At 33.7% G+C, this 18444-nt stretch overlaps 3 protein-coding genes across 13 annotated transcripts; 1 reads left to right on the forward strand and 2 right to left on the reverse strand.

Moving 5' to 3' along the window:
* The first annotated feature begins 229 nt into the window (after positions 1-229).
* On the forward strand, positions 230-7047 carry LOC146533443 (mediator of RNA polymerase II transcription subunit 25-like). 11 transcript variants are annotated; one of them, XR_014878537.1, is made up of 11 exons: positions 230-487; positions 634-792; positions 1154-1317; positions 2342-2496; positions 3151-3251; positions 3417-3588; positions 4043-4321; positions 4694-4891; positions 4979-5557; positions 6517-6725; positions 6811-7047. XR_014878537.1 is itself a non-coding variant. In XM_085194158.1 (11 exons), exons 1-10 carry the CDS (start codon positions 366-368, stop codon positions 6712-6714), a joined length of 1968 nt encoding a protein of 655 aa, XP_085050284.1. In that variant the 5' UTR covers positions 230-365; the 3' UTR covers positions 6715-6725; positions 6811-7047. The 11 variants fall into 11 exon arrangements, 8 of the variants coding, with proteins under 8 accessions (XP_085050284.1, XP_085050285.1, XP_085050286.1 ...); XR_014878538.1 differs by having other exon boundaries at positions 6913-7047; XR_014878539.1 differs by having other exon boundaries at positions 6916-7047.
* Positions 7048-7555: 508 nt separating this feature from the next.
* On the reverse strand, positions 7556-15722 carry LOC146533444 (G patch domain-containing protein 1 homolog). The gene is made up of 10 exons (XM_085194142.1): positions 15530-15722; positions 15182-15372; positions 14835-14973; positions 14183-14364; positions 11814-12029; positions 11508-11657; positions 10864-11011; positions 9955-10372; positions 9232-9438; positions 7556-8443 (listed from the first exon to the last, which is right to left on the reverse strand). The coding sequence occupies exons 1-10, from the start codon at positions 15597-15599 to the stop codon at positions 7591-7593; spliced, it is 2574 nt and encodes an 857-aa protein (XP_085050268.1). The 5' UTR covers positions 15600-15722; the 3' UTR covers positions 7556-7590.
* Positions 15723-16088: 366 nt separating this feature from the next.
* Positions 16089-18440, reverse strand: LOC146533445 (divergent protein kinase domain 2A-like). Its single transcript, XM_085194172.1, has 4 exons — positions 18286-18440; positions 17240-18011; positions 16890-17071; positions 16089-16680 (listed from the first exon to the last, which is right to left on the reverse strand). The coding sequence occupies exons 2-4, from the start codon at positions 17858-17860 to the stop codon at positions 16245-16247; spliced, it is 1239 nt and encodes a 412-aa protein (XP_085050298.1). The 5' UTR covers positions 17861-18011; positions 18286-18440; the 3' UTR covers positions 16089-16244.
* Positions 18441-18444: the final 4 nt, after the last annotated feature.

The raw sequence follows: 18444 nt of genomic DNA on the forward strand, positions 1-18444 counted from the left end.
AGTTTTACAGCAGTTTAAGAATGCTATAGTTATAAGTATCGCTTTAACAATAAATTAATAAATGTATTTGTGAAATAGAAAGAAATAAAAATAAAATTGTATAACATAATATATATTCTTCTATATATTTCGTTGATTATTATTGTACATACAATTATGAAACTTTGATGGTTCTGATCTAGTTCCGAACGAATAGTGGAAAATATGTCACTCATAAAAACCCCTACGTCAGTGTCAATTGTCAAAATCCTTTATATTTATTTTGATGTTTTTAACCCATATACCAATAATAATATTTTAATAATTATATTTAAGTAAAAATAATAAATCTATTTAAAATTATGTGTTGTACATAATGATATATAATGGCCGTAAATGCCCCAGAAACACCTATACAGGCTGAAGTTATATTCGTGATAGAAGCAACTTCAGCCAATAGTGCATATATAAATGAATTGAAAACGAATTATATTGTACCTACACTCGAGTAAGTAGAACAAAATTCAGAGAATATATTAAATAATCAAGAAAGAGTTAGGACTGTGTGAAATTCCTATAACGAATTTTGGAATTATTATATATTTATATGAGTTACATATAACTTTACTTATGTTTAATGGCTTTGTCGTCCAGATATTTCCATGGAGGAGCATTAGAGGAAGGAGTTGGAAGTGGATCTGTATATGGAATAGTAGCATACCAATCAGCTGATTGCCATCCTGGCCTTCCAGTAGCTACTTTTGGACCTTTTACTTGTCCACAAAATGTTGTTGAAACTGTAGATAAATTACAGTAAGTCATTTTAATATATAATGCTGTTAAAGGTTGCAGGTTGCAGTTTTGAACAATTACTAAGAATGTTTTTAATATTGAAAGTGCATTTGTTGAATGTTTAAAACATTACAATTTACCAAATTACCTTTTCCCACTCCTGTCTGGAACTGTATTTTCCAATAAGAAGCTATTCACTTTAGCATATAATATACCATAACTACAAAAAAAATACTTTCTGGACACCATTGCATTACAGCAAAATGATTTAATAAGCAAATATTTTATCCATACTTCTATACTTTTATTTTTTATTATTTCTATTTCACCATATAAAGGTTGGTGTTTTATAAAAAAACTATTGGTTGTTGAAAATTTACAGATTTATAGGTGGTCATGCAGAGAGTCGGGCATGTGTAACTGAGGCTTTAATGGCAGCTCTAGCTTGTTTTGAAGAATTAGGAAGAACAGATATTCCACTGCATGTTATATTATTATGTTGTTCACCACCTTATTCTGCGAATGCTGGTGGAGTAGTACCTCCTGGTAAGTAAATATTAATATTTTTCAGGAAATTTATTTTATTTTGCTATTCCTACATTATTACATTCTAAAAATTATTTTGTATATTTTTTTTAATATTTTATTCTATGGTGTGTGCCCAATTGTGAATAATTTATTGACTTATGTATGTTTTTTTGAAGAACAAGAAATTTTGCTTATATGATTCAAAAAGCTGTAGCACTTTTCATAGTCTCTAATTTATAATATTATTTTAGTTGCTTCTTAATTTTTTTTTATTTAATATTAATTAAAAACCCTTTAAAAATAAATACTATGTTACTAAAAATTTAGCATATTGCAGATCCAGAAGAATAATTCATATATTTATGAGTAAGTTAATTGAAAATCTTAACTATATATTTTAAGGATATAGTGTTTAGAATGTATAAGCCACTATGCTATGATGAGGACAAGATGTCTTTTCTCCTATTTTTTTACAACATCTTGAAAATGTACTTATTTAGAAGACAGAAATTTTAATGTAACAGGATTTGAAACCATCTCATACATTGGATGGCTTCCAAGACACACATGTATATATACATGATAGTAGAAGTTTCTCAAGAATGTTGTGATTAGAAGTAACACATAAGTCATTTTTTATTGCACCTGGAAGGATTTCTATGGAAATTGTTGTTCTATGGATTGTCTAGCATTGAAAGACTGACTGATTGAGACTTTTTCAACTCAATTTTCTTAAATCAATATGCAATTATTATTAGATATTATAATTTGAATGGACCACTATGATGCGGTTGGACAGCCTGACTCTGACTCAGACTCTGACTATAAATACGACGGTTTTGGGTTAGGAGTCCCCTAAGGAGAATATTTTTTTTCAGGTCCTTGCTTTAGTTAGAAGACATAGTGCTGAGATCCATCTCTCATTATGCAATACGTTGAATTCGTACAGAAAGTGAAGAACAGATTGTCTTGAAACTATATTCCCTTTAGTCAATCTGCTAGATGCAAGATATATTTTAAAGCTAAAAAAAATTGTGCGTAGGATCGCCGGGGTGCTCGGAGCAGGCGGCGCGGCTAGTCGGCGAGCGCGGCGCGCATCTGTCGGTGCTGGCGGCGCGGCGCGTTCCGGCGCTGTGCGCGCTCTACGAGCACGCTGGCGGGGAGCTCAACGCCGCGCAGCAGCGCAACTACGCCAAGGTGACAGACCTCCACTGGCCCCCGTGCCCTCGATTGTCCCTTGTGCCCGTATTGCTCTCATGCCCCCCTGCCTATCTAACTATCCATGAAAAGTACTCTTTCAATTCTCAACCCTGGCTCACAAGATTCTGTTTATACGAACAATTTGGTGGTGGTGCCTTTGCTTAAATTTTGTGAATATTTGAGTGGATCTTTGAAAGTAGTCGTAAAATACGTGCTTATAGTAAGCAGCACGGCTTACTAAAAAAAGTTCTAAATGCTTAGAAGAAACGAACGAAGAAAGAAACTTTTTTTTTTTATTATTTTAATACAAACAAATTTATTTTTCAAACGCGTACATAGGGAAAAAGTTGATTTATTGATTGAGTACAAAAAAAAATTAATAGATTTTATACTATTTGGTGAATTAAGTTATGATAACAAAGTCAAATAATTTTAGTCAAAATAAAAAGTAACACGCTTTAGTTTTTGAACGTCAAATAATCTACCACAAGTTCACTAAAGTGAATGCCTAAGATCTGAGAAGAAGCGGCGCAAGGCACTCAGCGGAACTACTTTAAAAAAAAAACAATTACATACATTTTAACATTTCAGATTACATAACAGATTTTTCAATAAGTCAATACGCTTTTATTTCTTGTCTATTCTACATAGGATCCGAGGCATTTAGTATTATTACGTGGCTACAGTCTCAAAGAGCGACCACCTAGTCCGGCGCCGCCGCCTGCGCCGGAAGTTCAGCCAGATGTTTATAGGTAACTTAACCATATATTTTTTTTACTTATGTTATATTTTTTTAAGGCTTAATTATAGTTATAGGTAAGTATAAAAATAATATGTACCGAAAATATAAGTGGGTAAATAAACCCAATTCTCCACCAGAAACGGATAATGAACTTTATTTTTCTTATCAACAACAGTCAAAATAGAACAGCAGTTACACAGCAAAGGGCCCCGCCGACCCAATTCCCACGAGCTCCGACAGCTGCAGTGAGGAATAACTGGCTGGTACCGCCACGACAACCGACCTACGCCAATTCGGCTTTACTGACACAATTGGCACAACCATCTTATCCTCCACCTCCTACGCAGGTTTGTTTTTAACGTTAAATAATGTTGTCCGTTTTATGATAATGACAAAAACAGTGAAAATTGAAATCTGTTTGAACATTTTTTTACATTTTTAGGGTTCTGTACTTTAAAAACAACGGAACTCTTATATAATTACTTTGTTGTCCGTTTATCTATGTGTCTGTTTTTGTCTTGTTAAAAGATATATAACTTATCAAAAAATTCAAGCGTAGATGCATTCAGCAATGACCAGGTCTACGTGGAACATAGACCTGGATATATTAAAGAAATTTGAGCACAAAAAATAATTAAGCTTCTAAGTCGACGCAGTCGAAAGAGAGGAGCATTTATGTATTGTTTTTGCTTCTGATGATAATTAAAAAAATGACCGCGTAATCTAATATTTACAAGTAACAATGTTGTTTTAAAAACAATAAACAACGACAAACAAAGATTTTTAAATAATTTGTTACAGTCCAACATGCAAAGGATGCAAATGATACAACCAGGTCCCTCCAACGCAGGGGTAAATGTCGCCCCCAATCAGGTCACAAATGTTGGCGGAGTGGGGAATGTTGGAGCAGTAGGGAATGTGGGAACAGTGGGGAATATGGGAGGAGTGGGAAATGTTGGCGTAGGTTCAGTGTCAGCGCCGTTACAACGGACTTACATATGGAGTGGAGCTCTGGAATGGATGGAAAAAGGCAAAGCACCTGGAGATCAACAGAAAGTCATCAAACAATTGCCATGTCAAGTACGTTCTTTTAAAAATTGACCCATTATATATATTATTAAAGTAGTATATCATTAAGCCGTTAGCATTGTTTGAAACTAGTTGTGCAAATTACTATAGTACTACTTTTACGGCACAAATTGTATATCTTGCTTAGTACTTTTCCAACTATCAAAATATTCCAACTTTCCCCAAACACTTGTAGGCGTAAAACTATTCACAGTAGGAGTAATAATAAATTTGAAAGAAAAAATCATTCTGTTCAACAAGTTTAACAGGTTAATAAAATAAGTGTGTGTTTTACGTTGAATTTTAATTTAAAATAGATATTTATATTTTATTACTCTATATTGTGTACAGATTTAAAGATGGAAATCATTATTTATATTTTAGGTTTCAGCAAACTCAAAAGATATAGAGCCTGAACTCAAAGTGGACACATGGCCTAGTAAGCTACTGATGCAGTTGATGCCAAAACAATTGATCAGCAATATCGGCGGGCAGTACCTGAAAGACAGCAAGTCGGTGCTGTTCCACCTGCAGCAGAACGAGGCGCTCGACGCGCTCACTAAGGTTATGGTGGGCGGCTTCGTGAGTACCTCTCTCTCTCTGTCACTCTCGTCTCTGGCTCCTTATAATGTGCTATACACTATAGTGTGAGTATGTCTATATCCATAGGCCGGCTGTGTGCACTTCTCACCGATGCCCTCGCCGCCACAATGCGACATCAAGGTGCTAATCCTGCTGTACACTCCTGATAAGAAAGCGTATCTGGGCTTCATTCCTAACAACCAGGCCACGTTCGTGGACCGCCTGCGCAAGGTAATCCAGCAGCAAAAGCTCAGCAAACAGCTGCCTCTGGCACAACAGCAACAGCAGCAACAGGGTGGCATACAACAGTTGCAACAGCAGGGCGGCATGCAGCTTCATAAGACGGGCGCGCGAGGTGTGCCTCTGGACGGACTGGAGGCGGCGCGCCAACAGAACCTAGAGAAGATCCAGCACTTGCAGCAGACACTGGAGGCAGCGCACCAGCAGGAGGCGCAGTTCAAGTCGCAGATGGATATCATGTCACACCTGCACGCAGCACAACAGCAAGAACAGCACTACAAGCAGCTGGAGGAGCAGCGCAAGCACCAGCTGCAGCTGCAGCAACAACAGCAGCAGTTGCAACAGCAGCTGCGCAGCGCCGCGGCTCCTCGGCTTATGCGGCCGCACCTACCTGCGAACCCGGGACTGCGGCACTTGTTGCAGCAGGTGACCAAACTGCACTGACACATACACACACATACACATACGCACGCAAGCACATATATGCCTTAAGGCAAACGGCTCTAACTACATACATATACACTTGAGTCATAGAACTTGACTGCTCTATTCACGTATATAAAGTGTTATTGCTAAAGCGACAAAATTTCTGACAAGGATGTAGTTGAGCTTTTTAGAAACTGATTTAACATTTACAACTTTATCAATACTTTTTTTTTTAAATAACACTCTTTTTTTTATTACAAATATTTTGTTCAAAATATTTGTACTTTTTAAAACTGTACTTTTTTTTGTACTTTTTAAAAATTTATTATGAATAAAAATGGACCGTTTCTTAAAAAAATATCTATCTAAAAAAAACTATATATCTAGGGCGATTTAAAAATAAGTTTATTAATACATGCAAGTACATGCTCTTAACAGGAATTGGTGCAATTATCAATAACCCTGTATATGTTTTTAATATGAATGTAAATACGAGATCTCTATTTTAGATGACTTGACATTAGAAGTTATTCTTTTTTATGTTTGTATATAAGAACCATCATTCATCATCATCATCAACGCTTGTCAATTAGAGCTCACCTATGACTAGCTACTTGTACTTCTTGCCCAATGTAAAACTAATACTTTACTAGCTTAATAACTAAAACTTTTTTATTTCACTGACATACTGTCTATTAATAAATTCTTGCATGTTCACAAATCACAATATCTTTTACCCCGCCAGTGTGGAAGTGAGTATCGCCTGTATAACATTATTTGATCTTATACAGACAGTACTTTATTCAAAAGAAATAAATAAAGAGCTGAATAAAATACTACTCAACTACTCAATAATTTATGTATGTTTGTGTGGACATGGACAGGCCACTTTCACATTGACGGTCTCTAATATCTTGCTAACCATGTTGACTGACACGAGCACGTGGTCACATGTGTAGAGCCTTCTCACCCAGCCTGCCTCTAGTGTTCCACTAACTAATACCAACACTGCGGGACTGTGACAAGATGTTCGGCGCTCAGCTCTGTGTGTGAATGCTCAGCGCTCAGGGCGCTCAATGTTCATCGCGCTCGATGCTCAACGTACTGGTGTGTTCTAGCAGCAGCAGGCGGCGCGCGGCGGTCGTCCGCACCTGTGAGCGCAGGCTAAGTAATGTCTCCCTACTTCTATTACTACACTATGCTTGTATGTCCTCGCTATCAGCTTCACTGTGCACCCTTGTCTTTGCACGCAGCACCCTCATACATCACTAACGTAGATACGGTCACTCGTCACGTGGTGGACGTGTGACGATAGACGGCGGACACTGAAGGGTCGCGTGTTGCATGTGCTGCAGCAGCCGCAGTACCGGTCGGGAGTGGGCGCGGGAGGCGCGGTGGGCACGGTGGGCGCGCGGGGTGGACAGCCGCAGCAGTTTGATGACGTCAACTCATACGACTTCCTTTAGATGCAATAAATTATATAAAACATGGTTTTTATTTTATTTTCTAAGAATCTTTTGGTCATGTTTATGTAGAATTTTTAGTCCCTATCTTGCTTAATAATAGGATCAAAAATTTGAAAACAGAATTATAATTAAAATGTAATTTTTGAAGATTTTGTAAATATTTCATTTCCTCGAGTGGAAATGGAACCTGTCGGTTTTACAGTCGCCTCACTGCCCCTATCCTACAACACATATGGTATGTTAATTCTATTAAAATTATAGTCTAACTAAAATAATATAATATTTAATATAAATATTGAGTCTTACTAATATTTTATAAATATTACAAAATGTGAATTTTTGTGAGTCTTGATAATGGATGTTTATTCTACTTTCACGCAAAAACTACTAAGCAGATTTAGATGTAACTTTATATAAATTGGAACCTATATAACATATAGCCTACTTTTATGTAAGATTTTTGGGTCGCTAGCTTATAGTATTTAAACACCTGTCTCTTTATACTCATAATATATAATAATAATAAAACAAATTTATATACATCAATCATTTATTTTACATAACACTTTATCTATCCTTTTTCTTATTCTTCGACTTTTTATGCTTAGATTTATGTTTTTTGCTCTTCTTTTTCTTTTGTTTTTTCGCTTTGACATCCTTCGCTTCGACCCATGAATCAGAGCTGGAAGAAGAATCATCTATATCCATCTCATTTTTACGTCTAAATGTTGGTCTAAAATCTATAGGTACTTCAGATTCTAAACGCTTTTGTAAAGCTTCTGGTATTTTCGGTCCGTACACAACATTTTGATTTAAAGATTCATTGTTTATATTGTTTTCTTCGACTGTACTATCATTTTCATTAGATTTTGAGAGTTGCTCAGTCTTTTTGTCTTCAGAACGTCTTTTCCAAGAGTTTAGTTCATCAAAATCAATATTAGCGAATATACCTCTTGGAGGAGAAAGATTTCGTTCAATGTTTTTTGGTTTATCTACAAAGACATTATCATCAGTATTTTCTTCATTATTACCAACATCTTCCTCACTGTCACTAAGAAATATTGACTTGTAGAGATCCATTTTATCGAATTTTTCTATTGTTTCCACCACTTCGGACCCTTTGTCTTTCTCTTTGAAATCCTTTTCAGATTCCTTAAGAAATAGTTCAGCTACTGTAATTCTTTTATGAACACCAGTTGTTTCCCCACTAGATCTAGATATTTCTGTATTTACTTTAGTTTCATTTGTATTTCCTTTTTTATTACTATTATTGTTGGTATTAATTGCGTCGATATTTAGTGATTTAGAGCCACTAAATTTCCTCTGTTCTTTCGCAAAGCTTTCTTTATCGTGTACAGATGTTTCCAAATATGAGAATATTGAATATGATACCTTAGGCTTATCTTCTTTTGGTTGAGGTCTGGAAATAAAAAAAATAACTTCATTCAATTGGAAATGAACATACTAAGTGTAGATTAACGTAGGTAAGGTATATTTCGTATAAGAAACATATCAGATGAAAACAGTTGTACTGCTTTTTTGGTATAAAAACCACATACTCTTAAAGGGATTAATTGAGGGATTATCCTTTTTTTAATAATAGCATTTATAGCTTTCAACCATCTTTCAAGTAATACACATACAAAAACTACGTCTACCTGAATTACTTTATCAAACACGAATAGTCCTACATTCAAATCTTACAAAAACATTAATCTATACTATATACAGAGTGGAAGTGTCAGCTCCACATTAAATGAAACTAGTTTTCACTACTCTTTACTACTCTCTACTCTTTTTTTTTCCCAAAAATTAATAAGTTAATTTTTCAAAAAAAATAAACAATAAAATTATCGTTTTTAAAATAAAACGCCAATTGTAAAGACAACGCACGCACACATAAACCTATCAAAGGGACACCGCCGGGACATCGCCTCATTCCGAAGTCGTAGGAATTGGTGAAAAAGTTCAAAGTTTAGTAGTATTTTTGTAGTAACTAGTAGTAAGTGTTCACATTATTGGTATTTATGCATAATTGCGTCACACGAACTACAGGTATGGATAAAATCCTGAAATGAAAAAAAAAAACCTACGTCCAAACTGTTGAGGTAGGTAACCCTTTAATTAAGGGTTTGAAATATATATGCTGTTTCCGTAAATAGTTCGCTGACACTTCCACTCTGTATAATTTAAGTAACATAAAATTACCTATCGCCACCCAATTCCGGTATATTAAATCGTTTAGCAACAAGTGCTTCCGGCCGCCACGTTGTCTCCCTTCTAGTTATAACACCATATGCTCCTATTTTAGCTGCTTCAATCTGTTCTTTTGTGGCTAAACCATAATTTATAGAACTTTTGGCGACTGCACACAGTGGGTTTAAGGCATCATCGGGTTGAGATGCGTGTGTGAATCTAAAAAATATGTAAATTTTCTAGTATAAAAAAAAATAAATTATAATTTTGCTTCTCAATTTTCCTTTAGAAGATAAATTAGGAAATACTTAGTTTTAATAGATAGGATAAATTTAATTTGTAAAAATAAGGCACATACTAAATTTTGAGAACTTCATTTATATTACAGGTATAGTTTGAGCACTGTAGAGATATATAGAAAGAGATATGATTGACGTCAGTCGTGGCGCAGGAGCATAAGTGTGTGACTGTAGACGTGACTGGTAGTAAGTATGATTCCTCAGATACAGGCAAAGCGCGGCGTTGAGTATCGCCACTCAACATGCAATACCACAAGAACATGGAGGGAAGTAAAGAACAGAAGTGTCTCAATGGGAATGGAGTGTCTTAACAATAGGTTCCCAGGTTCCCTTTGCCTAACCTGCCATATGGGAGATACAGCGTTTAATCTGTTTTTGTGTAGAAGCTAAAAAAAAGTACATATTAGTATACACAAAAGACAATGACATTCCTTACCTATCCCCAATAATACCTGATAGTGGTCTATACAATTTGGCTGCCTGTTCAAATTCCACCAACTCTCTGTTTCTCTCCCACTCACTTAATCTATCCGTATTGTTGTCTCTTTCTACCACATTATTTTCCAGAAACTTCTCATACCTCAGTTGTTTTTGAGGATCACTCATAAACGGTCGAAACACGTTTATATCTTTACCTGTGTCTTTTATAGATATGAAATCTAATTCTTTATCTCTCTCTTTCTCCTTGACGTTTGAGACAAAATCTATGGTTTTGCCGAGAACTTTTATTAAATCCGGTTTTTGTGTGGAATTTTGTGTTTCATTTTGCGTGTCTTGTGTTTGTGGTTTGGGTAGAGGTGTTTCTCCTAATAGAGCTCCTCGAGCTTCTGCTGTTAATTCGTGACGGCCAAGACCTAAACGTTTGAAATATAATTATATTTTTAGTCTTATTAATTAATACTCTACATTAATATTATAGCAAAATAAAAATTATATCCCTAATATATACTAGTATATAGCTTAGAACGCACACCTCTTGGTTTCAGAGGCAATTTATATAAACATATTTTGATTAATAAATATGTTATCATTATTATGTTTTTCTTGTCCTGAGAATATGGGGCTCAAATGAACTCCTTTTAGAAGGCTTGCATAGGGACGGAAGTCCAATAGAAAATAAAAATTAGAGAAAATAAAAAGGTTATTCTTATAATTTTCTCCGAAACACGTTGAAGGAGAATTATTTTTATTTCCCTGCTCTGTCAAGACAAAGCGCGGCGTTGAGTTTCACCACTAAACACGCAATATTACATATTCGGGCGGAAAGCGGAGTGTTTTGACACAAGGTTAATCCTGCCTACCTTGCGGAAAAAAGTCTGCAACTGCTCTACTACTTCTTTCTTACCCTGATCCCGTGGCTGAGTGGATGTGGATTCAAATCTCGACCGGCGCATTCCTGCGGGCGCTGGAGCGAAGTCCCGTGGTAGAGCGGGAGGTGGATATGACGATATTGAGGGTAGCGGGTTCGATGCTTTAGCGAAGCCTTCTAGTACCTGTTTAATGTCAGATTAATGGGAAAAATATTATTTACAGTACAGTCGTCGAGTACGGCTGGAAGTTAAGTTTTCGGAAATTTTGTACATCATACACTCAGGAAGAAAATTATTAAAATTAAATAAGATACTTAAATGTAATCTGCTCAGCATAAAACTCATTTCAGGGCCACGCTTCGTCGACGGTATTATAAAAATAAACTTTAAAACTAAAACTGAGGTTGAGTGAGTTAAGATTAATTATTATTAGTAAGCAAATCATATAAAATCGTTAAAAGCTTACTATTCCAATCGTTAAAACTTTATTTTTGGAATTTAGTTACATTATATATATATATAGCCTTTCTGGATAATTAGGCAATTTTTTTTATCATTCAAACCAAAAATTCCAGGAGTTCCAGAAGTTTCACCAAATAAACATATAGCATTATATTATAATCTGTGTAAGTACAAAATGGTAAAATATAAAACAATGAAACTAATTGTTTTTCCTTACATTAACACTTTTCCTGACATTTTTCTCAACTTTCTGTTTTTCAGCACCACCTATTACAAAGTCATAGTGTGACATATCTTCTGTAGCATATATATCTTCGTCATCTGCTTCGAAGGCACCAACACCAAATGCCTGACCTCTTATTGATACCTAAAAAATTTTTTTTTGTTTCACGCTTTATAACACATATAGTAGGGTATTCAGAGGAAACAAGAGGAGGTTATCACTTGAGCTATTTCATTATAGCATAAATTAGAAATTACTCTGAAGAAATATATTATTAAAAAAAACACAATGTAAGCATACCTTTTTGCCTTTATCTCTCATAACCAAGTGGCTTCCTGAAGTTCCTTCTCCATATGCACCTACCAAGCTACCCAAAACTGAATGTCGACTTAATCCCTTATAACCAATACCAAACTTGTCGTTCTTACGTAATAGGATATAAGGGTCATAATCGTCTGGTGCGAATAATGTGTCATATTCAAATTCTGAATCAGAGCTGTCTGATTGTGTTGTTTCCTGTAGAGAAAATTAATGTAATTATTATTATTAAGGTGGTGTACCTTAAAAGAAGAAAAATAAAGGACCACTTTTTTGTTTCTCTAAAAAAATCCCGTTTATTTATATATACTTCATTGTATACCACAAATAGAAAATAAGCAAAGTTACAAATTACATCTAGTAAATGTACATAACATTGTATGAAGTACAAAAGGCGGTCTTATCGCTAATTAGCGATTTCTTCCAGCCAACCAAACAGAGTTTAAGAGATATATAATTAAAAATATATTGAGAGTGGTGCAAATAAACATTTATACATACATATATTTTATCCTCATACATAAACTTAATACACAAATATTTATAAAATAGTATAAAACATAAAGTAATATAATAAACTAATACACCTATCCCCCGATTTACACGGTAGATACGTTCCTGAGAAAAACGTGTAAATCGAAAATTCTAAATTTTCAAGTCAAAACCGTGTAAATCGAAAAGCTTGCAGAAAATGCATAATTATACTATTTAACACCTATCCCCCGATTTTCCCCCTATACACAACTGATTTTTTCAATATTTTTAGGTGTACACAGAAATAAAAATAAAATGCATTGACAGGTTAAAATCCATACCTATATTATAAATTCGAAAGTAACTCTGTCTGTCTGTCTGTCTGTCTGTCTGTCTGTCTTTTCCGCAATCAGGGCCAAACCGCTAATTTAATTGTGATAAAATACTCATATAGAGATACTTGAGGGTCCCGGGATGAACATAGGATACTTTTTTTTTCTCATATTTGTAATATTTTCGTTATATACCAATATATTAAAATAATTAATTCGACAAGGAATTTATTCCGCCATGTTAATAACAATCGTCGCTACGCGTTGCTAAGCAACGGCTTGCAAAGTTTGTTGTTTTAAGAAAACGTCACCCAAAGTGAGTTTGCTTAATGCATACATGGCGCGCGCCGATATAGATTTGTATACATTAACAAAAATTAGATGATTTCTATAATTTGATATTCATCATTATGAAAATAAATATAGTAGTCACTTTTAGTATTTCATCTAGATGGAAATTATAGTTTACTGTATAACATTCTAATAAATAATTAAGAAGGTGTCACTGATTCCAAATGACCTAGCCTACGAGTGGTATAGTATGACCGACTAATTATTAATACTAATTAATAATATTAATACTAATTATTTAATATAGAAAAATGTTTAGTACACGCGCACGGCAAACTTTAGGTTCTTTTTCTAATATTAAGAATTTCCTTTAGTTACTTTTACTTCTTTTGTTTGTTCATTTCGGTTACTCAGATATTTTTTCTAATAATAAATCTCCACTTATTACTATTTTTTAACTTATTTTAATTATTTAGGCTTATATTTTCACGGGCGTAGCCGCGTCCGGGCCCACTAGTATGTAATATACGGAAACACTGTTTTTTTATTTAATTACAATACATTAAACAGGAGAACAAAAAATAAAACCAAAGGTGTTTTATTATCATTCATTGCTGCAAGAAATTATTCTCATTCTTTTTTTCGGAATCGAAGGTTCGAATTCACTTTCATCACTCGAAGTTATTTGTGCCGATTCGATGTTTGAAGCAGAAATATTTACATTATAAGAGATGGTAATAAAATCGGTTATTAACAATTGCTTCGAATTTTTTGTAAGATTTTTGTAAACTTCGTCATATTGAGCCAAGCACCGATTTATGACACGATGTATACACAGCGCACGTGTTCAATCACAGTAGCATTTAGTAGAGTGCGATAAAAACAAAAAAAAACTTATTTGGAAAACCGTGTAAAAGCAAAAACGTGTAAAAAAAGTACCGTGTAAATCGGGGGATAGGTGTATATCATTATATATAATATATATATTGATTTCATGTAATATTTCTATGAACTTGTGGATAAATCAAGCTGCAATTTATTTACTAACTTTCAAATCAACTCTATCATAAGTGACGAGCATTTATTTTTTGTCTCTCTGCAAATTGTACATACCACATAGTAAAACCAAAGGAAATGTTCCAGGTTGGTTTTACTATGTAAGTTACCACATAGTAAAACCAACCCAAAACACTTCCTACTCTAATATTTTTTTTCCATGCTACATGTGATGAGTCACCTTTTTTTTCTACTAACCTTACGCATCTCATCTGGTACATAACAACCATATACTTTATGTTGGTCTTTGGCTTTCTTTTTCTCCCGCTGTGAAACTCTCTCTCCGACCCCCTGTCCTGGTCTCCAGCCCATTTTACGCAGCATCTTGACTGCAGCTGTTTCATGGACTGCCCGTATTAATTGTCCTAATACCGGATCACCTGTAAAATTTTGGTAATTTACTTTATATGAAAAATAATCTATAAATGTACAATTGAAATAACTTATAAGTATACAGTTAATGCTAGTTGTAGTTTATAAAATAACAAAATTAATTCTTAAAATTTTAAATATTATTTTTTTATCTGTATTATTAAATATAAGTAAGCGAATAAGTATGATATATGACTTCACACAGTTTTACAGTAAACAAAGTGTCAACTGATAAACCCAACTTCATCCTTAATCCTAGGTTATTAGTTATATTAGTGCATTTGCTTTTACAACAAACTGACCTCATGGTGTTCAGCATTTCTGTTGAAATGCCATAATTTCACTGCCAGGATACATTGTGGTATTATATTTCCTATTTCTGCCACAAATTTCATCAAAATGTGTTTTTCTATTTCATTATTTCTATTATGTTATTTAATATTTTGCAGGTTGTAGGCATCAAAGAGTAGTCTCATACCTGGTATAGGTCCATCATGAAAGCTTTTCTGATGTGGGCGCTTTTGTCCGGAGAAATCAGTTTTTGTCTGCAATTGACGGGGGGCAATACCAAATTCTGAACGATCTTCATCATCCATGAAATCTTCTGGCCTTTGATTCTGTAATTGAAAGACAAGATGACTCATATACTCTTTGGATATTTTAGATCTATATAATGATAATAGTTAACTTCACTAAAAACAATTTGCCTTATCAAAAATATGTAGTCAAATTTTGCTATCAAAAAATATGTAGTCCACATAGTTTAATTATTTACGGGTATAAGTAGGTAAGTAGGGTATCTTAGGAAGTAAATAAGATCCTTACAGATATTGGTGCTTTATCTGCACGAGAGCTCTTAAAGGCACTGGGTGTCCATCCTTCTGGTGTTCCAACTGTATTACCAAAACCTGCTGTGAAACCGCCCGTAAAAGCACCGTGAAATCTTCGTCTCCCATGTGCATCAACAGCATATTGATCTTGTTGTTGCTGAAATTTTCTTTTTGAAGGAATTTCATCTGCAAATGGATATTGGATTGAAAGGATATTAAACAAGACTGCATAAAAAGTTAAAACTATAGAATAAATTTTAAATAAAAAAGTAGCTTGTACAGGTTTTAAGCATAGAGTAAAGAAAAAATAAAGTTCCAATTATCTCGTAACGAATTTAAATACCTTCTTCAAAAGGTTCCAAGGGAGTTCCATAACGGATAATATTATCATCATCTGAATCGTCGCTACTCATGTCGTACCCATTAATATTTTATACGTTAATACATTAAAAACACAAGTTTAAACGAAAAACTGTAAGAAAAATTCAATGAGAAAAATTGTTTCATTTTATCATCTGACAATTGACAGTAATATAAATGTCAAAACCAAGTTACATTACGCAATCGTTCAAAATCATGTAGGCAAAACATAAACAAATGCTTAATTATATTATTGCTTGATGCAAATACGCAGATAACGTATATACGTTTTTGGCATAACGCGTTCGATTTCCACTCTAGCGAATGAGTATCTCTGGTAAAAAGAAAAACACAAAACGCAGCGTTACATGTCGCCTCGTATCGTAATGTATCGTAAATTGGGCAATGTTTTACCACTAGGCAGAGGGAATTTTGCCTACACGTACTTGTAGAAACCACATTAAATTAGCTAAATTACTACCATTAATTCCACTCATTTACTTGAGCGAGTAGACGAACAGTATATAAATAAAAAGCTTATATAAGTGAAAATTTATTAAGGCTTCCATAAATTATTCACATATTATGTAGGTTTTACTAGTGACCATACACAAAAAAATTGTACATAAATAACAAATAATATCACAGATAACGCAAATAATATAAACAGAAATAATTCCATTATAGAACTGCACTCATCATCTAATAACTCCAAAACCAACAATCTTTTCATCTGTGAGCATTTCTTCTATAACATGTTGTAGCTTACTAACTGTTCGGAATCTGTCTCCACCATTCAAACAAGCTATCAGTAGTCTTTCAAAGTGTGGACGTACAGAATTAACATCTTTAGGTATGGGATATAACAATGGATTTTCGTTACCAGCAAGTATATAGCAAGCTGCCCATAAATTATGATCACTCAGGTGATGTCTACACATATTCTCTATAGAAAATGTAAATCCAGGTCCTAAAACTTCTCTAGTGTACCGTTTGTACCAGTCAGGCAGATCTTTCTTCGGTGATATATGTTTATCTAATACAATTACATCTTCTAAGTCCACAAATGTAATATCGTCTTTCTCATTGGCCACTATGTTGTCAAGTGACCAGTCCATGAGGTAAAAACGAAATCTGTAATTTAATATATTATTTAAATTAAAATAAATACATATTTAAATAAACAATACCTTTTTCATGTATGAGTAGCATTTATGTAATTATTGAATATCTCTGTTCATTTATTGCTTATTGAAAAGAAAAATAAAATACACTAACAAAAGGTTTTAGAATTATATACTTGTAGTTTTTTTTTACTATTTTAATATTAGGTTCTGAATTACTTGTCATGCTTAAAAGTGAAGTCCATAGCGGCATTTAAAATCTTTTGGGCATATTTTAATTTTTTGTGCCACTCAATGTGTTGAAGTGCTGATAAAGGTTCTCCTTCATGGGCTACTACTTCTAAGCGACCACACACTCCTGCATATGCTGGGACCGGCCAACCCTTAGATTTCTGTATTATCTGTAAAGTATAAATTATATATGTCTATTTATATACTACATATAAATATATGGATAAGATAACTTATCAAAACTTATGACAAGTATTATGCCACATCTAGTATAAAATATATAATTATTAATTAAGTAAATACAAAAAAGTAACTAAAAAAGTAAAGTAAGAAATCACCTGTAGAATTATTGGTTCAGGATTAATGTTAAGCATTGTCCAAATATTTAACATTTCTAACTTGTAACTTCCCTTGCCATTATTTATTAAAGGATTAAGCAAATCATGTAGACTATATGTATAAGGGCACAATACCAATCCTTTCCTAGGCTCAATGTCCGGCCACGAAACATTGTATTCTATTACTTTCAGTACTTTGTCATCAATATTTGTAGCATTAAGCAAATGTACTGGCTTACAATCATCCTTCAAATTAAATTCTTTGCATAGTTTTTCATCGAATTCATGAAATTCCCAGTCGTGAGCCAACTTCTTAAGTACAACACGTCGCGGTCGATTTGACTTTGTATAACCATAGTAAATATTTTTTACATTGAACATACTTGACCAATGAGACGAGTCGAGTATTATTTGGCTCGAGTACAGTTCGGGACAAACGGATATACCAAAACAAGCAGGGCAGCGATACAAATCAGTAAGTTGCATTATTTGTGGACCTTTGAAACCACCAAATAACAAAAGCGAAGCGTAAAATGATAGTGAAAATACAGTTATTAAAAGTATTATCCGTTTACAAAATCTGCGTCTAAGCAACATTTTCTTATATAATTTGTCATTCATTCTCAAAATAAAGAACGATTATGCATTAATAAAACATATTTTAATGAAACTTTCAAATATTGTAATTATTTAATATATCTGCTATACATATATAATTTTTAACCTCCTTATTCATATTTTTATAATAATCTGCCACTTTTATTCTTTAAAACTGAAAATAATCAATCACAACATTAAACGATATCAATTTCAAAAGTTTTTAGTGCAAATTGCAAAAATGCAAAACAATACTACAACAGACAGCTGATCATGGTGAACAGATAATATATTTTTTAATCTTGTGCATTTACGATATCGTAAGTAATAAAATTAGTTTAATATTATAGTCATCTATATTTTTTGCACTTATAGTACAGTAGTCTACACAGTACTGTTCCTTTCAATAGGTTCTCTATAAAGTATGATGTTAATTAGTAGGTATTTACCGTATTTTATTTATTGTTGTTGTTGTTCTTTAATTATGGCGATCCGAGCGTGCCAGTTCACCACTAATCACTTCGCCAATGTAACGTTGAATGGAAAACACACAAAGGAGAGTGTACGGTAAAGGGACAATATTACGCAATAGTAGATGCACGTTAAAA

This window comes from Heliconius melpomene, chromosome 12, assembly GCF_056956725.1.
Source record: "Heliconius melpomene rosina isolate 202511_hmr_F chromosome 12, ASM5695672v1, whole genome shotgun sequence".
Taxonomy (NCBI): Eukaryota; Metazoa; Arthropoda; class Insecta; order Lepidoptera; family Nymphalidae; genus Heliconius; species Heliconius melpomene.